We start from the raw sequence: 20,696 nt of genomic DNA, 5'->3' as shown, positions 1-20,696 counted from the left end.
GTGTGCAGGGCTCACCCGTCCTCTCTGCTGGCTTTGGATCCAGGTGAGGGTGCTGCTGCCTCTGCTGGTCACCACGGCAGCCCAGGGATGTCTGGAAGCCCAACACCATCTGGCTTTTTGAAACATGACTATAAACAACGTGAATATTTGAAATTCATATTCTATCGCTGTACCCATTACAGGTTTGGGTGAATTTGTGCTTAAGAACCTGGCTCGTCATATGCGGGCCATTAGCACACCAGCCTCACCTGCGAGTCAGCAGAAAGCACGGTGAAAATACTGTGCTGAAGTCTCAGGGTATTTTTTGCATGGGTTAAGTTAAAAACATGATTTTGACTATTTAAAAATAATTTAAAGCTTTATATAAAAATTATTTCTAAAATTTAGAAATGAAGCATTTTTTGCACTTGGTCAGGTGTTTTCTATGACTCTAGAGAGGAGGGGGCACATGTGTGTTTTAAGTTTGGTTGAGAAATTCTATAAAAAGAGTATTTTCTATCCAGAAGGTGAAATAAAGAGCAGGGTTATGGGAGCAAAAGAGGGGATGAAGTATACAATTATTTTTCTTCCTTTGGAACCAGATACAGGTTAAGGAGCAGTCTCCCCATGCGGGGTTAGGGGGACCCGCGCGGCTAGAGCGTGAGCGCCGGCCCGTGCTCCTCCACCGTGCGCCCCGCGGGGTTAGGGGGGCCGTGCTCCTCCACCGTGCGCCCCGCGGGGTTAGGGGGACCCGCGCGGCTAGAGCGTGAGCGTGAGCGCCGGCCCGTGCTCCTCCACCGTGCGCCCCGCGGGGTTTGGGGGGGCCGTGCTCCTCCACCGTGCGCCCCGCGGGGTTAGGGGGGCCCGCGCGGCTAGAGCGTGAGCGCCGGCCCGTGCTCCTCCACGCCGCCACGCGGGAGCACCAGGCTGTGGCGCGGGTCGGGCTGCAGCGTGCTGAGCAGTCTGTGGATGCTGCCCTCGCGTCCCGAGCTGTCCAGGGGCGCGTCCCGCGGCCGGCGGGGCACCAGGCTGGTGCCGTTGGCGCGGGCGAGGCCGCCCGGGGGCGCGCCCCTGGTGGGGGCGGGAGGCGCCACGGCCCCCTCGATGACGATGTCTGCATCCTCGTCGCTCTCCGCCTCGTAGGGGTGGAAGTTCTGCAGGACGTGCGGGGCCGGCGGGCCTGCGCCCTCCGAGGACGGGCACGCGCTGCCGGGCGCGCGGCCGCCGCGCACCACGTTGTTCCTCTGGTTGGCGGGCTTGACGGTGACGATGAGGTTGTGGCTGTTGGCGATCATCATGTCCGTGACCTGGTCCAGCGTCTTCCCTGCCACCTCGATGCCGTTCACCTCCAGGACCTCGTCGTTCACGGCCAGCAGCCCGGTGCTCTCCGCCAGCCCGCCCGGCACCATGCGCGAGATGAAGATGCCCGGCACCTTCTCCAGCCCGTGCGGCGTCACCCGCATGCTGACGCCGTCGCGGATGTAGAAGCCCAGCGGCTTCTCGCAGCCGTGCCGGTACAGCCTCACGCGGCGGTGCGTCTCGGGCAGGATGTCCACGTCGATGACGGAGGACACCGGGCGGAAGTCGTGCGGCATGCTGATGTCCAGGTGCGCGCGCCGGCGCAGGCCCTCGTCCCGCAGCGCCACCAGCACCTTCTTCTTCCTCGACAGGGTGCCCGCCCCGAAGTTGTAGTGGTCGGCCTCTTCTGCAGTGGGGCAGAGAGGGAGGGGCGGTTAGGGCGCACGTCACAGCCCACAGAAGCAGAACTGAACAGGTACTGCCAGCAGCTGGGAAGCCGTGGCTGCCTGCCCGCCAGTCACCTGCAACAGCGTCTCTGATTTGTGTATGAGGCCTGGCAGAAACCTGGTGTATTAACTACTGCAATGGATTTTAATTTTTATTTTTGAGACAGAGTCTCTCTGTCACTCCAGCTAGAGTGCCGTGGCATCAGCCTAGCTCACAGCAACCTCAAACTCCTGGGCTCAAGCAATCCTTCTGCCTCAGCTTCCCGAGTAGCTGGGACTACAGGCATGCGCCACCATGCCCGGCTAATTTTTTCTATTTTTGGTAGAGACTGGTCTTGCTCAGGTAGGCCTTGAACTCCTGACCTCAAGTGATCCTCCCACTTTGGCTTCCCAGAGTGCTGGGATTATAGGCGTGAGCCACTGCGCCCAGCCTGCACTAAATTCTTTACAGTTGAGTATTCAATGGATTTGATACACACACTGGCGTCACCTACACATTGTTTCACCCAGCTCTTGCCACCCACAACCCCAGGCTCAGCTGGTCCAAACAGAGAGCACCAGGCAAACATTTGAGGCCAAGTCAATTGCAATCACCTCCCTTAAATCAATTCTGTCCTGCGTGAGGATGGAGGCCAGAGTGGGAGGGCCACTTGGTCTTCCTTGGTGGCCCCTTTCCCAGCCTCCCCAGAGTGGGCTCCTGCCCCTAACGCCGCACGTCTACTGCAAGCGTGGAGGGCGGTGCCATGGCGACTCGGGTTCAGACCGACAGTGTGGGCTTCCACGCGATCCATTTCTCTGATCTCTTTTTAAATATAAACGATTGCATATGGACTTTATTAGTCAGAAATTCCAAACCATCTTAAAATTTGTTCTAAAGAATGCCCCATTCCTAAAATACCAGACTTTGGTTCCTAAAATACCTTTTTACAGGAGCAAAATCGTCATTGCTTCTTTCTCAAGCAACATGTTAAATCTTATATTTTCCACAAAATAAGCAATTCAGGGAGATACATTTTTTAGGCAAATTTCTACCAACCTCCCCATATCCTGTTTTCAGGATACAATACTCAAATTGTATTTTCTTCTCCCATTTCTATTTCAAGACATCCTCAACAAGAGGGGAAATATAAGTCTGATCCTATGAAGCTCCAAGATTTTCTAAGTAATATTTTCTTACAAAACACCCCTTCTCATCGTGTATGTCCTGATGAGCATGAAAAGCGGCCCTGACTCCCCACGAGGAGGCCGGGACGCTGGTCAAACCACGTCTCCGGAAGGTCGGGGCCGCCCTCCCCCAGTGCCGTGGGACAGGCCAAGCCGGCTTCCCGCTCGGGCGGCTCTTGGCACAAAGGCCTTCCTCACTCTCCGTCAGCCACTCCAGAAGGGCCAGATGTACACCAGGCTCCGTTTCGCCTTCTTGCTCGTGCCGTGGCTACAGATGGGAGACCCGAGAGAAGCTGCTCACTGGTGCCATTTGTGACGGTCCGTGGCAGCCAGGGCAGCCCTGCGGCAGCTCGTCAGGCCCCGGGCGGCCCCTGCCCACGCGCCGCTGCCGAGGACCGTGCTGGCAGGCCCCCTCCCAGTGCAGTCACCTCAACCACCTCAGCCTCCGGCGCCTGGGGACCCTAAGCTGTGTCGTGCAGCGACACACCCAGGACAGTGAGGTCACACCGGACTCGCTGGGGCACCTGCTCCTTTGGGCAAGCCATTCCCGAGTGGCTGGGGCGGCTCCGGGCCAGGGCGCATCTCTGGGCACCGCCCCCACCTCAACACAGACGAGGTGCGCAGGGTCCTCCTCTGCTCCTATGCCCCACACCTGGCGAGCTTGCGTGAGTTAAATACAACTCACACGGCAGTTAATGTGTCAAACACATTAACGCAGCCAAACACAGGAGGCAGCAGCTGGCCAGCTGCTCGTTCCAGCACAGCCAGAGCCTCTGCCCCCAACTCAGGACCCAAAGTGCCTATGGCTAATCAGCTTCATGCTTGTCCAGATTCAAACCGGCCGACAGCCACCCGCCAGGAAGAAGTTTCACCAGAGTCGCCCAGGTGGAGAAAAGTCACATGCATGGAGAGGTCTAAGAATTCCCAATGAAAAGGTTGAAACATTTCAGTTTTAACTGGCAGAGAAACAGACCACTGTTCTTTTCGCAGTTCGCTGTCACGGGAACGTCATGACAGACAGAAAGTGCTCGCAGGCAGCGATCCAATCTGCCCACTGTCCTGCCAACAAAAGCACAACCTCCACCGTTTGCTCAGTTCTCCTGCAGATCAGGCAGCCCAGCCCTGCCACAGCGTCCCCTCAGGCCTCGGCCGGAAGCAGAAGTGGGGGGGTCGTCCTGGTCCTCGTCTGTGCCACTGGACACAGCAGCTGGTGAGGCCAGCGATGCAGACGGGAGGGACCCTGCCCATCTGGGGGCCCGGAGGGTTCTGGGGGCCAGAGAGCACTGGGAAGACAGAGCAGCTGGGATGGAGCTTGGGGCAGCTCCTCTGGGAGGCCTGTCCAGGTGTGGGGACGCGGAAGTCACAGCACCTCTGAGGTCAGGGCATGGGGCGGGGCAGGGCATGGGGGAGGGGAGCGTGAGAGGGTCTTGACCCTGCAGCAGTTTGCTGCGAATCACAAAATCTCCTGTTTCAGAGCGAAAATAATGTTTAAAGACACTGTGTTTTACGGGAATGGCCAAAAAGTCACCTCCTTTTCTGTGGGAAGATTTTCCCACCACGAGGAAGACTCTAGCTTACTCAGCCATAAAAAATTATTCAGTTTAAAAATGATGACAGACTTCAAATTAAACAGTGACCAAGAAAACTAACCTTGGGAAATACACAAAGTTACTTTATAAGTGAATTAAAATTATTTAAATTTGAAGTTTAGAATCTCGTGGAACATCCACGGTTATTTCCCACATGAATTTGTGGTTGTAGATATTCACCTTCATGGATACTACTTCTTGACAAATCACTGGAACCCTGATATTAAATTTAAAAGTTAAAAAACTCATTTAAAATGTTTTTACTTGAGAAAACTACTAAAAATGATTTAAAAACACTTGCAAAAATCTCAGACATCATAAAAATTATTAGCACCCCTCCCCTAAAACTCCATAATTATGAAGAATGGGGCAAAAAATGCCTGGAAGCATAAAAGAATAGAAGTCGTTACATGGTGCATGTACCAAATTCTTCCCTTAGTATGACCAACCGTTTTCTTTAAAAGTTAAGGAGGCATGAATGGTTAAAAAGTTGTGTAACCAGCTAGAAGAAATATTGCTTTTCAACTAATTGGAGTTTCCAGAACGTGTGGCTCTGAACCACCAGCCCTGTTGGCTTGGTCGCTGGGCCAGGCAGGTGTTCCAGGCATAGGTGCCCCAGGTGGGGTGTCGGGGAGCCAGGCACTCAGGCTTCCCAGGGCCTTGGTGGGCTGTGAGGCCTGACCCCAGGCTGATGAGACCATGGCTTGATGCGGAGGCCAGCGGCCGGGATGGTCAGGCCCTCAGGCACCACCTGCCCAGAGACGTGACCAGGACAGACAAACCCTGCTTCGTGGAGCCTGCAGTGGCAGGCAGGGTCTGGGGAGGCAGGTCTGAGGTGCCAGGAGCAGCCCCCGTGGGGGGTGACTGGGAAGGCAGCGCGGGGGGGGGGGGACATGGGAATGAGGCAGAGCTGCCCCGGACTCCCCTACAGCACAGGGCCGGCTTGTCTGTCCAGCTGTGCACGCACAGGTCACTGTAAACACGTCCTCATCAGCATCACCTGTTACGTTCCTTCGCATGGGCTTAGATGGTCATTGCACAGTTTGCAAGGATGGGAGTTGCTGGGGAGGTCAAGGAAAGTCTGGACTTTCAGAGTGGAGCCACCGCTCGCTGAGTTGGTGTGGAAAGGTCCAAAGCTGGCAGCTCACAACTGAGCCACTTGCCACGGGCCTGGCCACCCATCGGCTCGGCCCCGTATGTGTTTAGCATCTGTGCAGCTCGACACACGGGAAACTGGCGCCTGCTCTCAGGAGCGCACGGTCTGTCGGGGGAACAGGCCCCACCCAAGCAGACGCGTGCAGCTCCTGCCCCGCGGAGCCGGGCCCACAGACGACGGACCCCAGAGGGATCACGCCCGAGCACGGACTGGAAGAGAACAGCCAAGGGCCTGGCCCCTTGTTCTGGAACATGGACGTCTATGTCAAGGGAAGGACAGGGTAAAAGGACTGTGGTGCTCACAGGTCTGAACTCTGAGCCCTGACGCTTGTTCAAGATGACGCAGGGGCTGAAGGCAGAGCAGGGCCCAGCAGGGGCAGCCTCTTCTGGGGGCCTTGGGAGCAGGCGGCGGCTGGGGAAGCGCAACGACCTGCATGCCTGGGTCCGGCACGCCTGGGTCTGGTGAGTCACGCTTTGACGATCTCAGAAAATCTCCACTTCCTCGCGGAGGTCAGTCCCGGCGCCCAGGGGGACAGGGTCTCACTTCCTCCTCCCCGAGCTGGTCCCCACTCCTGCCGAGGTGCCGGGCCTCCTTTCCACAGAAGCCTGGTCCCCCGAGACTCCGGCCCCCACCCCCACCCCAGAGTGGCGAGGAGAGGCGCAGGCCTGCAGTCCTTCCAGGCGCCCTCATCCTGGGGACACCTCGGTCGAGCCACGTCCCAGCTCTGGGTCCCCCGCCACGGTCTCACCACATGGCTCCTGCGGGGAAGGGGGGCTCGCCGAGTTGGGGGAGCACCACCCGCACTGGCACTCTGTCTACACGGCGCGCTGCGGAATGCAGGGTCGGCCGTGTGAGCAGGGCGCTGAGGCTGGAGGAGGACGCTGCTCTGGGGCTCAGGCCCGCGGCAGGGTCTGCACGAGACCAGGCAGGTCTCTGGTCCTTCCCCCCACGTGGGGCCGGGGCAACCCCAAGGCAGCCGGAGGCTCCTCTGCCTGGGAGCGGGAGCACAGGCCTACGGGGCGAGGAGACGCCCGTGGGGCACACCCTGCAGGGCCCAGGGACAGGCGCTGACCAGCACCCCGCTTCCCACTTCCCACATATTTTCAAAGCCCACGGAATGGAACAGTCACAAGCGCCTACAAAGACCCCCCACCTCCCAGGCCGCTGCAAGCAGGGCCACAGCCAGGCCGGGGCGCTGTGGCCCCTGCCGCCTCCACAGGAAGGGCCTGCGGTTGGCTGCAGCTGTGTTTTTAACTAGGGGGAACGGTTTTTGCTCAGCAATGCCCTGGAGCTGGCTGAGGTCACCCAGGTGAGTCCTGTGACGCAAGCCTGGCACTCTGCCAGGCCGCGGGAGGGTGAGCTCACCCGGCAGGCGGACCCGCAGGCCGCGAGCTGCAGTGACATGCCCTCCGCCCACACCGTTCCCTCGCCGGGCGTGTCCTGCCCTCAGCCCGTCACTGGCCCAAACCTCGCAGACAGGCTGACGGGAGAGGGGAGCCCCACGCCATGCCGCTGCTGTAGAATCTCCCCTCCTCCGGGGCCGACCACACCCGCCGTTCCCTGCACAGACGAGTCCACAGGGACACGTGGCGAGACGCCACGAGCGCAGCTTCTGCGGTGGGTGTGGGCTCCTCGCTGTGGCCCAGGCGCCGTTCAGGGGCGTCACCTCCTCCTCGGTGAAGCGAGCACAGTGACAAATGTCCGGGCCATGGGCTACGGGTCAGGGTTGGGGTGGCCACCGCTTCCCACAAGCTACAGAGTGAGAAATTTGCCAGGACGCTTATTTATCAGAGCAAGCGGCTTGGGTAACGCAAAACCCAACGTGACCCTGAAGCTGCTCATGTTTTGGTCTAAGAACTGCTGACGCTGCACAAGGCTCAGCTCCCCGGGGCTGCGCGATGGCTCCAGCTCCCAGAGCTGCGCAGCAGCCTCTGTCTAGGGAAGCAGCCGCGCGGTGCCCCGGCAGTACCGAGAGCTCAGGGTGCCACAGGGTGAAGGGAGAGGAAAGGTGAGTGCCCGTGGGAAAGCCACGCAGGCGCCTGGCTGGGCACCCCGGGCCGGGATGGGATGGCCGTGGTGTCGGGGCTGTGGGCTCATCCCGGCAGCCCAGGGGGCTGAGGGGGCACGGACCGAAGCTCCTGCCAAGGGAGTTCCCGGCCGCAGGCCAGGCTGGGCGCACACCCAGGAGCGGCAGCACCCGGGGAAGCACCTCCCTCCTCCTGGGGGGTCTGGCCTCACGCAGGCTCCCAGGCTGCGGGAAGACCCTCCCATCTGTGGTCCGTGCTCCAGGCATTGTGGGGCCTCTGCAAACTGGTCTGCAGCCTCTGGGGCTCTTGCCCTCTGCTCGCTGGGCACGAAGCTGCCTTGGATGCTTCTAGAAGGACGATCTTACGTTCAAATGTATCTGTCTCTGTCACACCATGAAGCCACTGAGGTGTCACGGGGATCTCGCACTCTGCAGGTTGCAGGCCTGACCCCAGCTCCTGCCAGGGACTCTGCACACTCCCACCCAGCACTGAGCCCGCAGGGACACCCGAATCACCACGCGGTGGGTGGGCCGGACCCTCAGCTGCAGCCCCCCACCACACAGAGCCTGCCCGACACAGCAACGCTCAGACATACCCCCTGCCTCTCCCCAGGGACACGTGGTGAGATCCGGAGACATTGCAGTTGTCACACCGGAGGCGATGCTGCTGGCACCAGGAGGTGCAGGCCGGGGCACTGACCAACAGCAAGGAATGGCCCAGCCCAGATGTCAGCAGTGCTAGGGGCAAGAACCCGTCTCACTCGCAGGTCCAGCAGGCGGGAAGGTGGTCCCCGTGGAACCTGGCTATTCGGAGGCCTGCCTGATACCTCGTGCACAGTCTCTTCATGAAAACATGGGCTGTAACTTGATGGCCAGGCGTGGTGGCTCACGCCTGTAATCCCAGCTACTTGGGAGACCGAGGCGGGAGGACTGCTTGAGCTCAGGAGCTTTTTACCAGCCTGAGCAAGAGCAAGAGCAAGACCCCGTCTCTACTAAAAATAGAAAAATTAGCCAGGTATGGTGGCGCCTGTAGTCCCAGCTCCTGGGGAGACTGAGGCAGGAGGATCCCTTGAGCCCAGGAGTCCGAGGCTGCACTGAGCTGTGATGATGCCACGGCACTCTACCCAGGAACAGGGACCGACTCTGTCACAACACAGCACACAGGGTCTAACCTGGGGACCAGCCTGGGTGGGCGAAGGCACGTGGTCCGGAGGTTCCTCGTGAGGGACCATGATGCCTGAGGACCAGCCCTGGGTGCCCTGACCACAGACCCGAGTTTGTGCCAAGCACACCAGCGGTTCCAGTTAGACACCCCAGGGGATGGGAGAGGTGGCATCTGTCCCCAGCCCTTTGGCCGTGTCACCTAATGCCCCGGCTGGGATGACTGTGGAGGCCGTGGTCCTGACACCACGCTGGCTGGGGTGGGCGCCAGGTACCCAGTGTGCCAGGCGTGTGTGTTACACGCTCAGCCACCAGGCGAGCATGAGAGGCCGCTGCGGCACCAGGAGAGCCCCCCACAGAACGCTGCAGCCAGCTGGTGACACGGACCGGTCCCCGGGGAGGGAAGTGGAGATCCTCTGTCTCTGCCCCACAGACTCAGCAAGACCTGGACTGACTATCCTCCCTGGCATGGAGGTGTCCCCTCCTCACCTCTCGTCAGCAGGCTGTGCCCGCCTGCTGGCCCCACCAGGAGCCGGGACCTTCTCTTCCCTGGGGGGCCTGACTGCTCCCCTAGGTGTGGGGCAGGCACCGGGAGGGGCCCTCAGAGCTCCGCTGCCCAGGCTGGCCCGAGTGTGGGACACGCAGAATCAGCCCAGCCCCCCCAACAGAATCTGTGTTTTAGCAGGACCCCACACACGCTCCAGGTGGAGAAGCGGAGTCTCTTTTGTTAGAAGGGAAACTGAGGCAGAAAGCAGCGAAGCTGGGAAGGGCCCAAGCAGGGTCTCCCCCCAGCTCCTAGACCCTCCCACAACTGTGACATCATCTTTGACCTTGAACTTCTGTCCCTACTCCTGAAATGCCTGTGATTACCTGGGCTGCCTCTGATCCGAACTCTAACCCAGAGACACAGCACCCCCAGGCCAGCCCCACCCCGGACCCCCTTGCCCTGAGGGCAGCCCCAATCCAGGACCCCAAGGAGAGGCAGGCAAACACTCGGCAGCAGCCATGGCATGCCAGCTGGAAGAACAGGGTCCACCTGAGATGCTTGCGACTACCCTTGGAGAACTGTTAGCTTTTGCCAGTGAAAACATATGTACATTTATCTGTCTGCTTGTTGATGCTGAGGCAGCAATCTTCCCATATTGTGACACCTCGACTCTGAATTTATTTCCAATAATATCTGAAAATGCACACTAAAAAAAAATTTAAGGTGGTATTTTTAGCCCAATTGTTCTGAGAACAAATACAAAACTGCATAAAAATAGCTTTCATAGGGAAAAAAGGTGCCATTCCACACTCTTCAGTCACCTAGAAGCCACCTGGGAGGTGAAAACCTTAAACCCAAACCCCTGCACCACAGTTCTATGTGCAAGGTACACTGCAGGGCTTCTCAAGGTTCAGGTTTAGCGTTTAAAAAATTAAAACTTCTTACTTTGGGCAGAACAAATGTTTCTAGAAACCTTTTAAATCTGATGTTACAATTTTATTTATATATCTTCTAAGAAAGGGTCTCGCTCTGTTGCCCGGGCTGGAGTGCAGTGACAGCTCACTGCAACCTCCAACTCCTGGGCTCCAGCAATCCTCCTGCCTCAGGCACTCGCCACCACATCTGGTTAATTTTTCTGTTTTTGTAGAGACGAGGTCTCACTGTTGCTCAGACTGGCCTCAAGCGATCCTGCCGCCGCAGCCTCCGAAAGTGAGGAGGCATGAGCCACTACACCCAGCGCAGTTTGATTTTTCAGCTCTGGGTATGGGGCTGGGTGTTTGGCTGAAGCTACATGTGCCGAAAAGCAGCAGGCAACGCGTGTGCCGGCCAGAAGCCTCTCCGCCATCTCTCTCACGTGGCTCCTGGTCTCACAAGGGCCACGGCCCGTCCTCTACCACAGCCCCGCTGACTAACAAAGAGGACGCGAGCCCGGAAGCCGGAGTCCCAGTCTCAGCGCTCGGGGACAGTCAGGGCAGACCAGACGGGCAGCCTGGCAGCGTGAGAGCCAGCGGGAGACAAAGCCACAGAGAGGGTTTCTGCACACGAGCTGCAGACGAGACGGTGAGGAGCCACATGCAGTCGAACGGCCCGTGTCTTCCTGGGGGCTCCGAGCCACCACGGGGCCGCTGTCTTCCTGCGCAGCCGACGACCCCTTGGCTGAGCGGGCTTCAGGCAGAGCTGGCTTCCCGAGGCCGCGCACCAGCCGGAGCGGTGGCACCGGGCGTGGGCAGGGACGCCTGTTTTCTCTCCAATGCCATCTCGCCAGCAATCGCGCCAGCTCGTCTGGCCCGAGGCTGGAGCCGCCCTCCGGTCCCGCAGACATTCCTCTGGCCTCACACTCGCTTCGCCCAACCACAAAGGTACGGATTTAGCAGAAGCACCCGCAGGGATCTCTCCATCAAAACCAGCCTCAGCGATTTTCATGCAACTTTTGAATAAAAAAGAACCGAGAATACAATAAACACGCCCTCTGCATCAAGCTGTGCTATGAGGTTTAAATTCCCGAGTCAGGAGTCGGTTTGGACGTCCCAGTCTGGGCTGAGCACGAGGCGACGCCGAAACCACAGGGACAGACACAAACCAAAATGACAGCTCAGGGCACGCGGCGGGTGACGCGCTGCTGAAGAACTTTAACTCCTTTCCACAAACCTCCCTGGGTAGGGCTGGGCGGCCCTGCTTTCCCTGGTCCTTGTTTCCCAAACCAGCTGAAGTCAAGACCCAGTCCCAGATGCATCTGCCGAGGAGAAACAAACGCTAGGCTCCAGCCAGACACAGGGCAGCACGAAACGCCGCGGCCAAGGGGCACTCAGCGGCGTGAGGCAGGGCGGGACGCCTGCCGAGGTCATGCCGGGGTCACGCCAGCGGTGAGGCGCTGGACACCCCCAGGCCAGGGACAAGACGGAGGTGTCCGCTCTCCCCCCCACCCCAGGCGGTCGGAGAAGGGACAGTCGCCGGGCAGGGACCCTCCAGGAGGGGCACTGCCGGCCCTGTGGCGACCTCTGCGTGACCTCTCGAGGCCCTCCCGGACTGAACACCAGGGCCTGGCGTGAGCGTTCGCAGCAGCGCCGTCACGGGAGCCCGGAGCTGGGACAGCCCGTGTGCCCCGTGACGCTGGTGATGGGGCACACCTCGGTCCCGAGGAGGCTGACGCTCTGACACGCCACCGTGAGGACGGACCCTGGTGACGCCGCGCGGCGTGGAAGGCGCCAGGAGCTGAGACCGCGTGTCCTACGACTCCATCTGCGCACGCGACAAGAACTGGGAGATCGGTACCGAGAAGGCGAGTGAGGGGCTCCCTGGGCTGGAGATGAGGCAGCAGGGAGAGACCACTTGGCGCTGCAGAGATTTCTTTTTGGGGTGACAAGAATGTTCCAGAGCTGATGGCTGCACAACTCTGCTAACCTACTAACAACACGGGATTGGACACTTTCAATGGCCAGACACTGAATTACGTCTCAATAAAGCTTTTTTATCGGAGACAGGCTGAAGTGCAGTGGCATCATCACAGCTCACTGTGACCTCGAACTCCTGGACTCAAGTGATCCTCCTGCCTCAGCCTCCTGAGTGGCTGGGACTATAGGCATGCGCCACCATGCCCGGATAATCTTTTCTATATATTTTTAGTTGGCCAATTAAATTTCTTTCTATTTTTAGGAGAGACGGGGTCTCGCCCTTGCTTAGGCTGGTCTCGAGCTCCTGCTCCTGGACATCCACGCTGCCTGCCGACCGCACGACTCCTGCCCCTGCCCGCAGCGAGGTGGGCCGCAGGCCTCGCTGGGCCCGGGAGCCGTCAGAGCAGGCGTGGCCCCCAGCAGCTCAGGGGCGCGTCGAAGTCACCCGAGGGTCTGGCAGTGGAAAGAGGCTACAGCCACTGGGACCCCAAAAGCCAGAGAGTCAAGGCTAGACGACTCTGCTGGGTGCGTCCACTTTCTCAGGCTGCCTGCGCCTGGGGCTGCCAGCGGGCACCAGAGGGCAGCTCAGACCAACAGGACACCTGCCACCTGCACCCACCGCAGGGTCTGCCTCGGCCGTGTGCAGGCCAGCCGAGGACAGCTGCTCTTTCTGGAATAGCATCAGGGATCACACCGCCTGCAATTAACTAAACCCTCTCACAGCCTTCAGGCTCGGGCCTGAGCACCTTCTAGCCAGCGCCGGGCGGCCGCCCTCAAGGAACAGGAGCCTCCGGTACGGCACGCTTTGCTGAGGCGGGCGGGTGTCGCTGGGCCACAGGCACCACACGCACGGCGTCTCTCTCCCGAAAACTCATTCCGAGAGGCCAAACACATCCTCAGAGGGTGACCTGATTTTCAATGTATTAAGAGATGACTTTAAAGTTAATTTTAATGAAACTAATTCTCATTGTCCCTCCAGCCAAACTCTCAGCCAGTACTGCCCCTCCATTGCTTTAAAAGTAACACCAAATTTTTACTGTCAGTCCCTAAAATCTGCTTCTTGACCGTCTTCTCATCTTGCCTGGTCTTCAGAACCACCTAAGCAACCAAGGAAGAACCCGGAGAGAGCTGCTCTGCCTGACGGGCCCCACACCTGGGGCTTCCCCACTCCTGGATACGGGGCTGCCATCCTGCCCTGTCCGGCCCAGTGAGAACTGCACTTGGAACACGGCTTCACCGCTTTGAGCTCTGCTTCCGAGCGGGCAGCTGTGCCCACAGGCTGGGCCCCGAGGCGCGTGGCACGAGAAGGCCCTGCCCACTGCGCACTCACCTGTGCGAGGACACGCAGCCTCCTCAGCGCACCTCAGCCGGCTCAGCGCTACGGAGCGTGCATCCATGGGCCCTCTATGACTCAGCCACCGTGGGAGCCAAAGGCAACAGAGAGACCCCAGCCCCTTCCTCTGGCGCACAGGACCCCCCGTCCTGAAAGGGGATCCACCACTTCTGTGCCCATGCGTGCCCACACTTGCTTCCCCACGTTCCCCAGGCGACACATGAACACGGAGCAATGTCAGGTGTGAGCGGAGGCCTCACTGTGTCAAAGGCTGCGGTGCAGCATTAACCGACCTGGCCACCTGTCACCTCCTCGTTCCGCGCTGTCCACGTGTCGTTCCCGCCCCAGACCTGCCTCCATGGCCCGGCTGTGATACAGCCTGCATTTACATGAGACTACACTGGTTACCAGAGTGCAGAACTGTAATCGAAACAGCCAAAAATAACCGTTGGCAGAAAAGCCTGTGTTTAGAGCAGACCTCCTGGAGCAGCTCCCACGGCCGGCATTCAAACCCGGCCTCTGCCAACACACCAAACCAACCGCTGTCTTCTCTCCCTCAAAGGAGCTCACAGCAGCCCCACCAAGGAGCCCGGGGGACGCCAGCCAGGGCCCCCCTGGACTGGAGTCAGCCAGGGCCACTGCCCGCCCGCCCCCGCGTGGGACCGGATCTCTGCACGGCAACCGAGTCCAACGCAAACACGACGGGAGCCCTTCCTGACAGAGGACGCCGGCACGTGCTTCCGCAGCTCCCCGAGAGGCCGGCGTGGAATGCTGGTGGCGAAACACCCCTTTCCTCCCAGTCCGCGGGGACCATGACCCGCCGTCCTCACTTCCTCCGCTCGCACTCGTGGGCAGCCCACGGGGTCGGCCTCCCTGCCAGCTCTCAGGCCCCAGGAAACGGCTCTGTGGGTGCTCCCCGGGCACCCAGCACTCACGGGGCCCTCCTCTCCTCTCCCAGCAGGGGTGAAGCCCAGGAGGGTTAAGCTCAACCAGCTTACACGGCAACTGCTGTGGCGAGCGTATTGGGGTTGCCCCGGGGCCTCAGGGAGCAAAAGCTGCGCAAAGCCCTGCGGTTGGTTCCTGAAAATCTTACCTGTTGATGTTCGTACTGTTACAATTAATGCTGACAATTTAATTCTAAAAATGTGGATTCAACAAATAGAAGGCAATAAATTTCGCTTTTCTATGTGTTTACCTTTAAATGACACTTAAGCCTGACAAGAAACAAACTTTACCCTTGTGAACTATTTTCGAGTCTTCACATTACTTTTTACAGTACTAATTTTCAAGTTTTTATGTTACTTTTTAGTGAAAAAGCACAGAAAACAATATAAAGTAACACATTTTTCATTAGATAGGATTGTTTTGTTTTCAAATTTTTATTCTACTCTCATGACAAAACGCCGTGGCCCCAAGGAAAACTTTTGCCGGGTGCGGCAGCTGGTGTGTTACGTGGCTGCAGGGAGGCTCAAAGCCAACGAGACTGTTGGAAAGACTTTAAGCAGCTGGACTGAGATGTCACGGGGTACGTGGTTTATCTGCCACAGAGCTCACACATCTAGTGTGCTCACAGAGTCCTGCGACCATCACCACTGCCCAGTTCCAGAACATTTTCATTACCCCTTCGGATCTCCAAAACCACGACCAGCCACTCCCTTCCTCACGGCCCAGCCCAAGGCTGTGACTCCCGCTAGGTCCCTGGGCCACTCCAGAGTCTGTGCAACACAAGCTGATGTGAGGACAGACTTTTACTCTCTCCTGTCACTACGCGGTAATGTCACATGTGCCCATTCAGCACCGTGTTTTCCGCGTTCCGCCCTGGGAGCCTGGGTGTCATCTTCCTGCCACTGCTGAGGAGCTGCCAGGGTGCCGGTGAGGGTCCAGACTCGAGTGAGCGAGTCCACGGGAGGCCGGGAAGAGGCCGGGAAGGGGCCGGGTGGCAGAGGCTCCTCCGAGGGGCAAACGCTGGGCCGGAAGCTACTGTGTGTGTCTCCCACCAGATTCTGTCACTGGCAATCCAAGGACACTTCAGAAGTTTCCCTTTAGGCATCTACCTTGCACAAGTGCCCAGGACTTACCGACCTCTTGCAGAGCCTCGACACACACGTCCTCCTTTGTCTGCAACTCCAGCCGTGGGCAGAAGAGCAGCAGCAGGCCCTGGCACGCGTCCTAGTCTGTCCCCTGACAGCCGCGTGGCTCTGAAAAGTTACACAGCCTCTCTGGGACTCCGTTTTGTCCTTTGTAAAAGGGGCAGCCACTGCTACCTCTTAGAGCAGCTGTACGGGTAGGTGACTGGATTCGAGGAGGGCAGGTGGCTGGCTGCTGGTGGAGGATGTGCCTGGGAAGAGGCGCCGGTCCCCCGCGAGGCCCCGGTCCCCCGCGAGGCGCCGGTCCCCCGCGAGGCGCCGGTCCCCCGAGAGGCCCCGGTCCCCCGAGAGGCCCTGCGGCCCTTGGAACTCGGCCTTGGTCTCTGGGCAACACAACACCACCATCCACGAGCAGGAAACAAAGCTCATCACACCCACACCTGAAACAACAGACCCAGAAACTACACGCCTGATTCTCTGAAACGTGCAGGATTCCCGCCGCTGCCTCCACCTCCAGCCCTGGGAACGACCCACCAGGTGCCAGAGTGTCCTGGAGGCTTTTTCGTGCCTTTCCCCGGCCACGGGGACCCCACAGCAGCCTCAGGGCGGGAGAGACTAACTTGCTGCGCACACCAGGTAGCCGAGGGTTGCTGGTTAAAAGCAACAAAGGCAAAGATGACGCAATGTAATTTCAGAAATGCCTGGCAATAGGCAGGAAGGTCAGTGAAGGCTCATTTCGAGGCGTCGTCAGCAAACCCCCCGTGACTCTAGAGGATCCAGAACCAAATGCATCTCTTAACCTCCTCACGTCAAACCGCCCCTCCCTGACACTTGCAGAAGAAAATGCCGGGGAGTTAGGGCAAGGACACCTGGCCACGGCACAGGCCTGCTGGAGCTGCACAAGAGGATGCTTCCGGAACTATCTTCCTGTAACAGGGGTGTGCACGTGCACGGCCACAGTGACTCTGACAAACACGGGCAGAAAACCGCCTTCACAAAACCACTGGACTTGGATACAAGACGGTCGATCGCACGTCACAGCGCAGCCTGGGCGTCCCCTGAAGACTCTGCCACAAGCTTTAACCAGCTTCCTGCAGCTCGGTGGAGTTTTCTTCTTTCTTTCTCCTCCCCTCTACGTGGTTCCTGGGCTTTGCCAACCTGGAGGAAGACCCTGTTCAGATGGGGAGGATGAGGAAGGAGTCATGACTCAAACACACGAGTGCCGGTCACAGCCTCACGGCAGCCACGAACTCCACACATGCCTAAGCTCCGGGGGACAGACCCGACCTGGCGGCCACAGGGCGGCTCAGACACAGGAATCCTACTGGCTCTTCTCTGCTCTCAAGTGAGCTGCTTGAAAAACACTCGAGCCATTTAGGTTTTAGTCTGCAAGAAAAGCAAGTCTGCAGAGGCTTTAACAGTAAGAATATGTGGTCACAGGCCCAAGGGGAAGCCGCAGACTTAGCCTGGGTGGTTCTTCCTTCCCAGACTGCAGACACGAAAGCTGGCTGAGGTGGTCTTTGAGGTCCCTTCAGTTCAGGTCCCTACACTCTGACACAGCAGGAGACTCCCTGCTGTTAACTGAATACGGTCAGACATACACTCGATGCCAGGCGTAGCCAGAGAGTCATTTGTCAGAGAAACTGCTCAGGTGGGGAGACCTGCTCCCAGATGGAAACCCGTTTCCTGGCGCTGACAAACCAGCCTCCTAAAGCTCAAATCAAAGTTGGTCGAACTCCTCCCTGATGACTCTGAACATGGAAACTGCCCATTTTCACGTTTTCAGCGTGCAAGAAGGCCGGTGCTAGCTGCAGGAGTATTTCCATTCCATTAGACGTCCCGGGAGGTGTCAGGGCCCAGAGGCGGAGATGGCGTGTCCCGCAGGAGACTGGCTCATTCCCGAGAGGGGGCGCACCAACAACACGCTCTCCGCTGGTGGTCGTGGAGTCTGCCCCCCGAGTGGTGCGAGGCGTGGCGTGGCGTGGCAGGGGGCCGTTTGGCCTCAGCCTCCTGCCCGGTGGGGCCTTGTTCAACTGGCATTTGGGGGCAGGTCTGAATCCCCGGGTGAGGGGAGAGCAGATCCCAGAGTGGGGGCCAGAGCCCCCAAGTGCCCAGCCAGCTCTGGGTCCTGCGTGGGCTGTCGCGGCACACTGGAGGGGGCACCACGCTTCCTAAACCACGTGGTCTGGTCCACACTCCAAAGACAAGGTGGGAAGGAGGCAGGAAGGATGAGAAAAGCACACCTGGCCTGAGGAGAGGGGAGCCAGCCCCGTCTGCCAGTCCCCCGTTAACTCTCTGGCGCACCGCCCTCCCTGCGGGCGGGAGGCAGGTGTCTGCGGGCAGCGGTGCGGCGTTTTCCGGTGGCTGCGACACCAGAGCTGTCAGGGTGCTCCGGCCGCCGCGCCCCAGGGACGGGCAGCACCAGGACTGCAACCTCAGAGAATCGCTCCCGCCAGGATTCCAGCCCAGAGAGGCCCACTCGGGTGGAGGGCGGGTGGCTGCACCCTCTGGGCAGTGCTCCCCCGGGGTAGCTCAGACGCCCGCAGTGCACAGCCCTCCTCAGCGCCTGCATCCGCACCCGAAATTCCCATCAGAGCCACAGACACCCCCACTCCAGCGCCTTCTCCGCCTGGGTCCTGCCCCTGGTCCGGGGTGTGGGCAGCACACAGGAACCAGCAGCCACGGACACGGCCCAGCAGCTCCGCAGGGCTCGGTGACGCCACCAGCAGGCGGCAGTTATCTCTTACGTGATTTGCATTTTGGAAAAGTATAATTCTTCATCCTTTGATTGAAACTTCTAGCAAAACCACAGACATATTGGTTATAGACATGCCCCATGGGCGTTTTATAGGAATCTATATTTAAAGATATGGAGGTACGTTTTGAAGTTTGACTCCAATGTACCAAAAATACAAAATGCTTTAATGAGCACAGAGTTTCGGTTTGGGAAGATTAACAAGTTCTGAAGACGGATGATGGTGATGGCTGTACAATGTAATTAATGTACTCAATGCTACTAAATGATTAATATATACCTAAAAATCGTTACAGTGGTGAACTACGTTACATACGTTTTTTTTCCAGTATAAAAAATAAATAATTAGTCTTTATCATTGGCATCAACACTCTCCTTCACATCTGGATGCAGCCGGCACCTCCGCCCGGCCCAGCTCCCCGAGTGCTCCGTGCCCGGGAGTGCCCGGCAGGCCCAGGCGGGACACCGGGACCCCCCACGACCACACGGGAGCGACAGCCCCAAACCCAACTGCAAGTCCCCCAGCTCGTGTCCCGTGCCGCAGCACAGCTCCCAGCCCCAGCACAGCCCCGAGCGCGCCCCAGCACAGCCCCGCGCCTTGGGGCACAGGTGGGCCGTCCTGCGGGTGACAAGCTCCGTGACGGGTCATTTTCCAGCAGGAAAGGACGGAAAGTACAGAGACAAAGGCAAAAACAGGAAAAGAATTGCCGCGCAAGAGGAAATCCAAATCTTGCTTACGTATCTGGAAAATAAAAAAGTTCACAGTGGAAACTTTTCTGTCTCTGGACTGAAACCAGTGCAGGTAAAGCACTTCCACAGCGACCACTTTATACTAGTGCACCATGCGAGAAGGGTCCTCCCAGCCACGGAAAGACGACATGGCCCTGCTGTGACGCCGGGCCACGGGACCAGTTCTGGGCTCTGCGCGTGAGTAAAACACAGCTCCTCGCCAGAGAGCGGGCACCCCGGGTGCCGCTGCCTCCGCGCCCCACCTCAGGGCGGCGAGCAGGCCCAACTCCGGCACACCTTGGGTGAATCCCAAACTGGGCTGGAGAACCGAATCTACAGTGTGTGACTTTTCTTGAAGCTCAGTTTCCTCATGTGCAAAATGAGGATTATACGACTTAGTTGCTGTGAGGGTCACATGACAATTTAAAAAATCTTTGGTTAACTGTGAAATACTGAGCAACGTTTCTATGTGTTCTCAGGCTCACTGACCTCAGTGTGCACAGGTGGGAGGGGCTCAGCCCTGACCCCACCCCGGCGGCCCCAGCTCTGTGGTCTGGGTGAGCACTTGCACCCTATGCCACCACCCACCCCAAAATGCCTGGGGTGCAGGAGGCCCCCAGCCACGTGGGGATTATTTCTAAGGGTCCCTGCAGTAAAAATGGTATCAAAGGCGAATTTTAGGAAGCAGTGGATGTGAAAGGCAAAGAAATGGATATAACTGAGCAGGAGAACGAGACAAGCAGGGACAGAAAAACCAAAATGTGAGCTGCAGGCATCGGAGAGGCGGCGAGAGTGCGATTGGATGCCCTTCCCGGGCCACTGCAGGAGAGCCGAGGCACTGCTGTGGGGACCAGTGGCCGGCAGGAGAGAGACACAGCAGCAGCAGGAGGGGACAGGAGGCAGGAAACTGATTCAGCCCAGCAGGCCCCAGGGCTGCTCCGGGAGCGGCAGCACAGCAGGGCAGGCCGGCAAGACACGGAGAGCCGTAGACGGTGCTGGAAGACAGGCTGGTGTTTGGGAATTAAGAGAAAGAAAAGCGAAAAAGGGAGAAAGAAGCGCGCACCTTCAGAGCTGCAAGCCCCAGGGCAGGGACGGAGGTGGCCCCAGGGCCGCGGCAGCTGCCGTCTGACCTGCGTCTGCTCTGCTCTCAGGGCCTCCTGCGAGGCCCCGTCTCCTCGACTCCCAGTCTCCACACCTGCCCTCTGGGCAAAGGAGCCCTGACTCCGGAACTGTCAGCCCTTGAGCAGAGCGGACGCTGCAGACAGACGCGGGACTGTGTCTGGGGCAGCTCCCCTCCTTCGAGATTTCCTTCGAATGGAGCAGCATTTAATTGGATTCAAGATTATTAGAGATCTGGAATGTAGCGTCCTGAGCGTAGAAACCCTGAAGCTGCACTTCAGGTGCAGATTAAATGCGATGATGGCCTTTGGCTCAGAGGCCAGGACTTTATTGCCTTGTTGCTTTCTTCTAGCAAAGACGCCTCAGATGCAAAGTGCTTACTGGACACCATTTAAGACCAACAGCCATCGATTATCTCTTACCTGCACAGCGACGTTCGGCATCCACACATGCCAGAGTATCTCAGCTCCAGGTG

General features: G+C 58.6%; 1 protein-coding gene across 1 annotated transcript in view; it reads right to left on the bottom strand.

Annotated features, from left to right (window-relative positions):
• Window positions 1-725: 725 nt before the first annotated feature.
• The window catches only part of PARD6G (par-6 family cell polarity regulator gamma), a 62,100-nt gene continuing 42,129 nt past the window's right edge, over window positions 726-20,696 (bottom strand). Inside the window, exon 3 of the mRNA XM_012788937.2 lies at window positions 726-1,684. Coding sequence (XP_012644391.1) covers window positions 852-1,684 — 833 coding nt within the window. The 3' untranslated portion in view covers window positions 726-851. The remainder of the gene's footprint in view (window positions 1,685-20,696) is intronic.

Source organism: Microcebus murinus, chromosome 17 (genome assembly GCF_040939455.1).
Source record: "Microcebus murinus isolate Inina chromosome 17, M.murinus_Inina_mat1.0, whole genome shotgun sequence".
Taxonomy (NCBI): Eukaryota; Metazoa; Chordata; class Mammalia; order Primates; family Cheirogaleidae; genus Microcebus; species Microcebus murinus.
The sequence above is the reverse complement of the archived record's forward strand: the minus strand, read 5'-3'. Positions and strand labels throughout refer to the sequence as shown.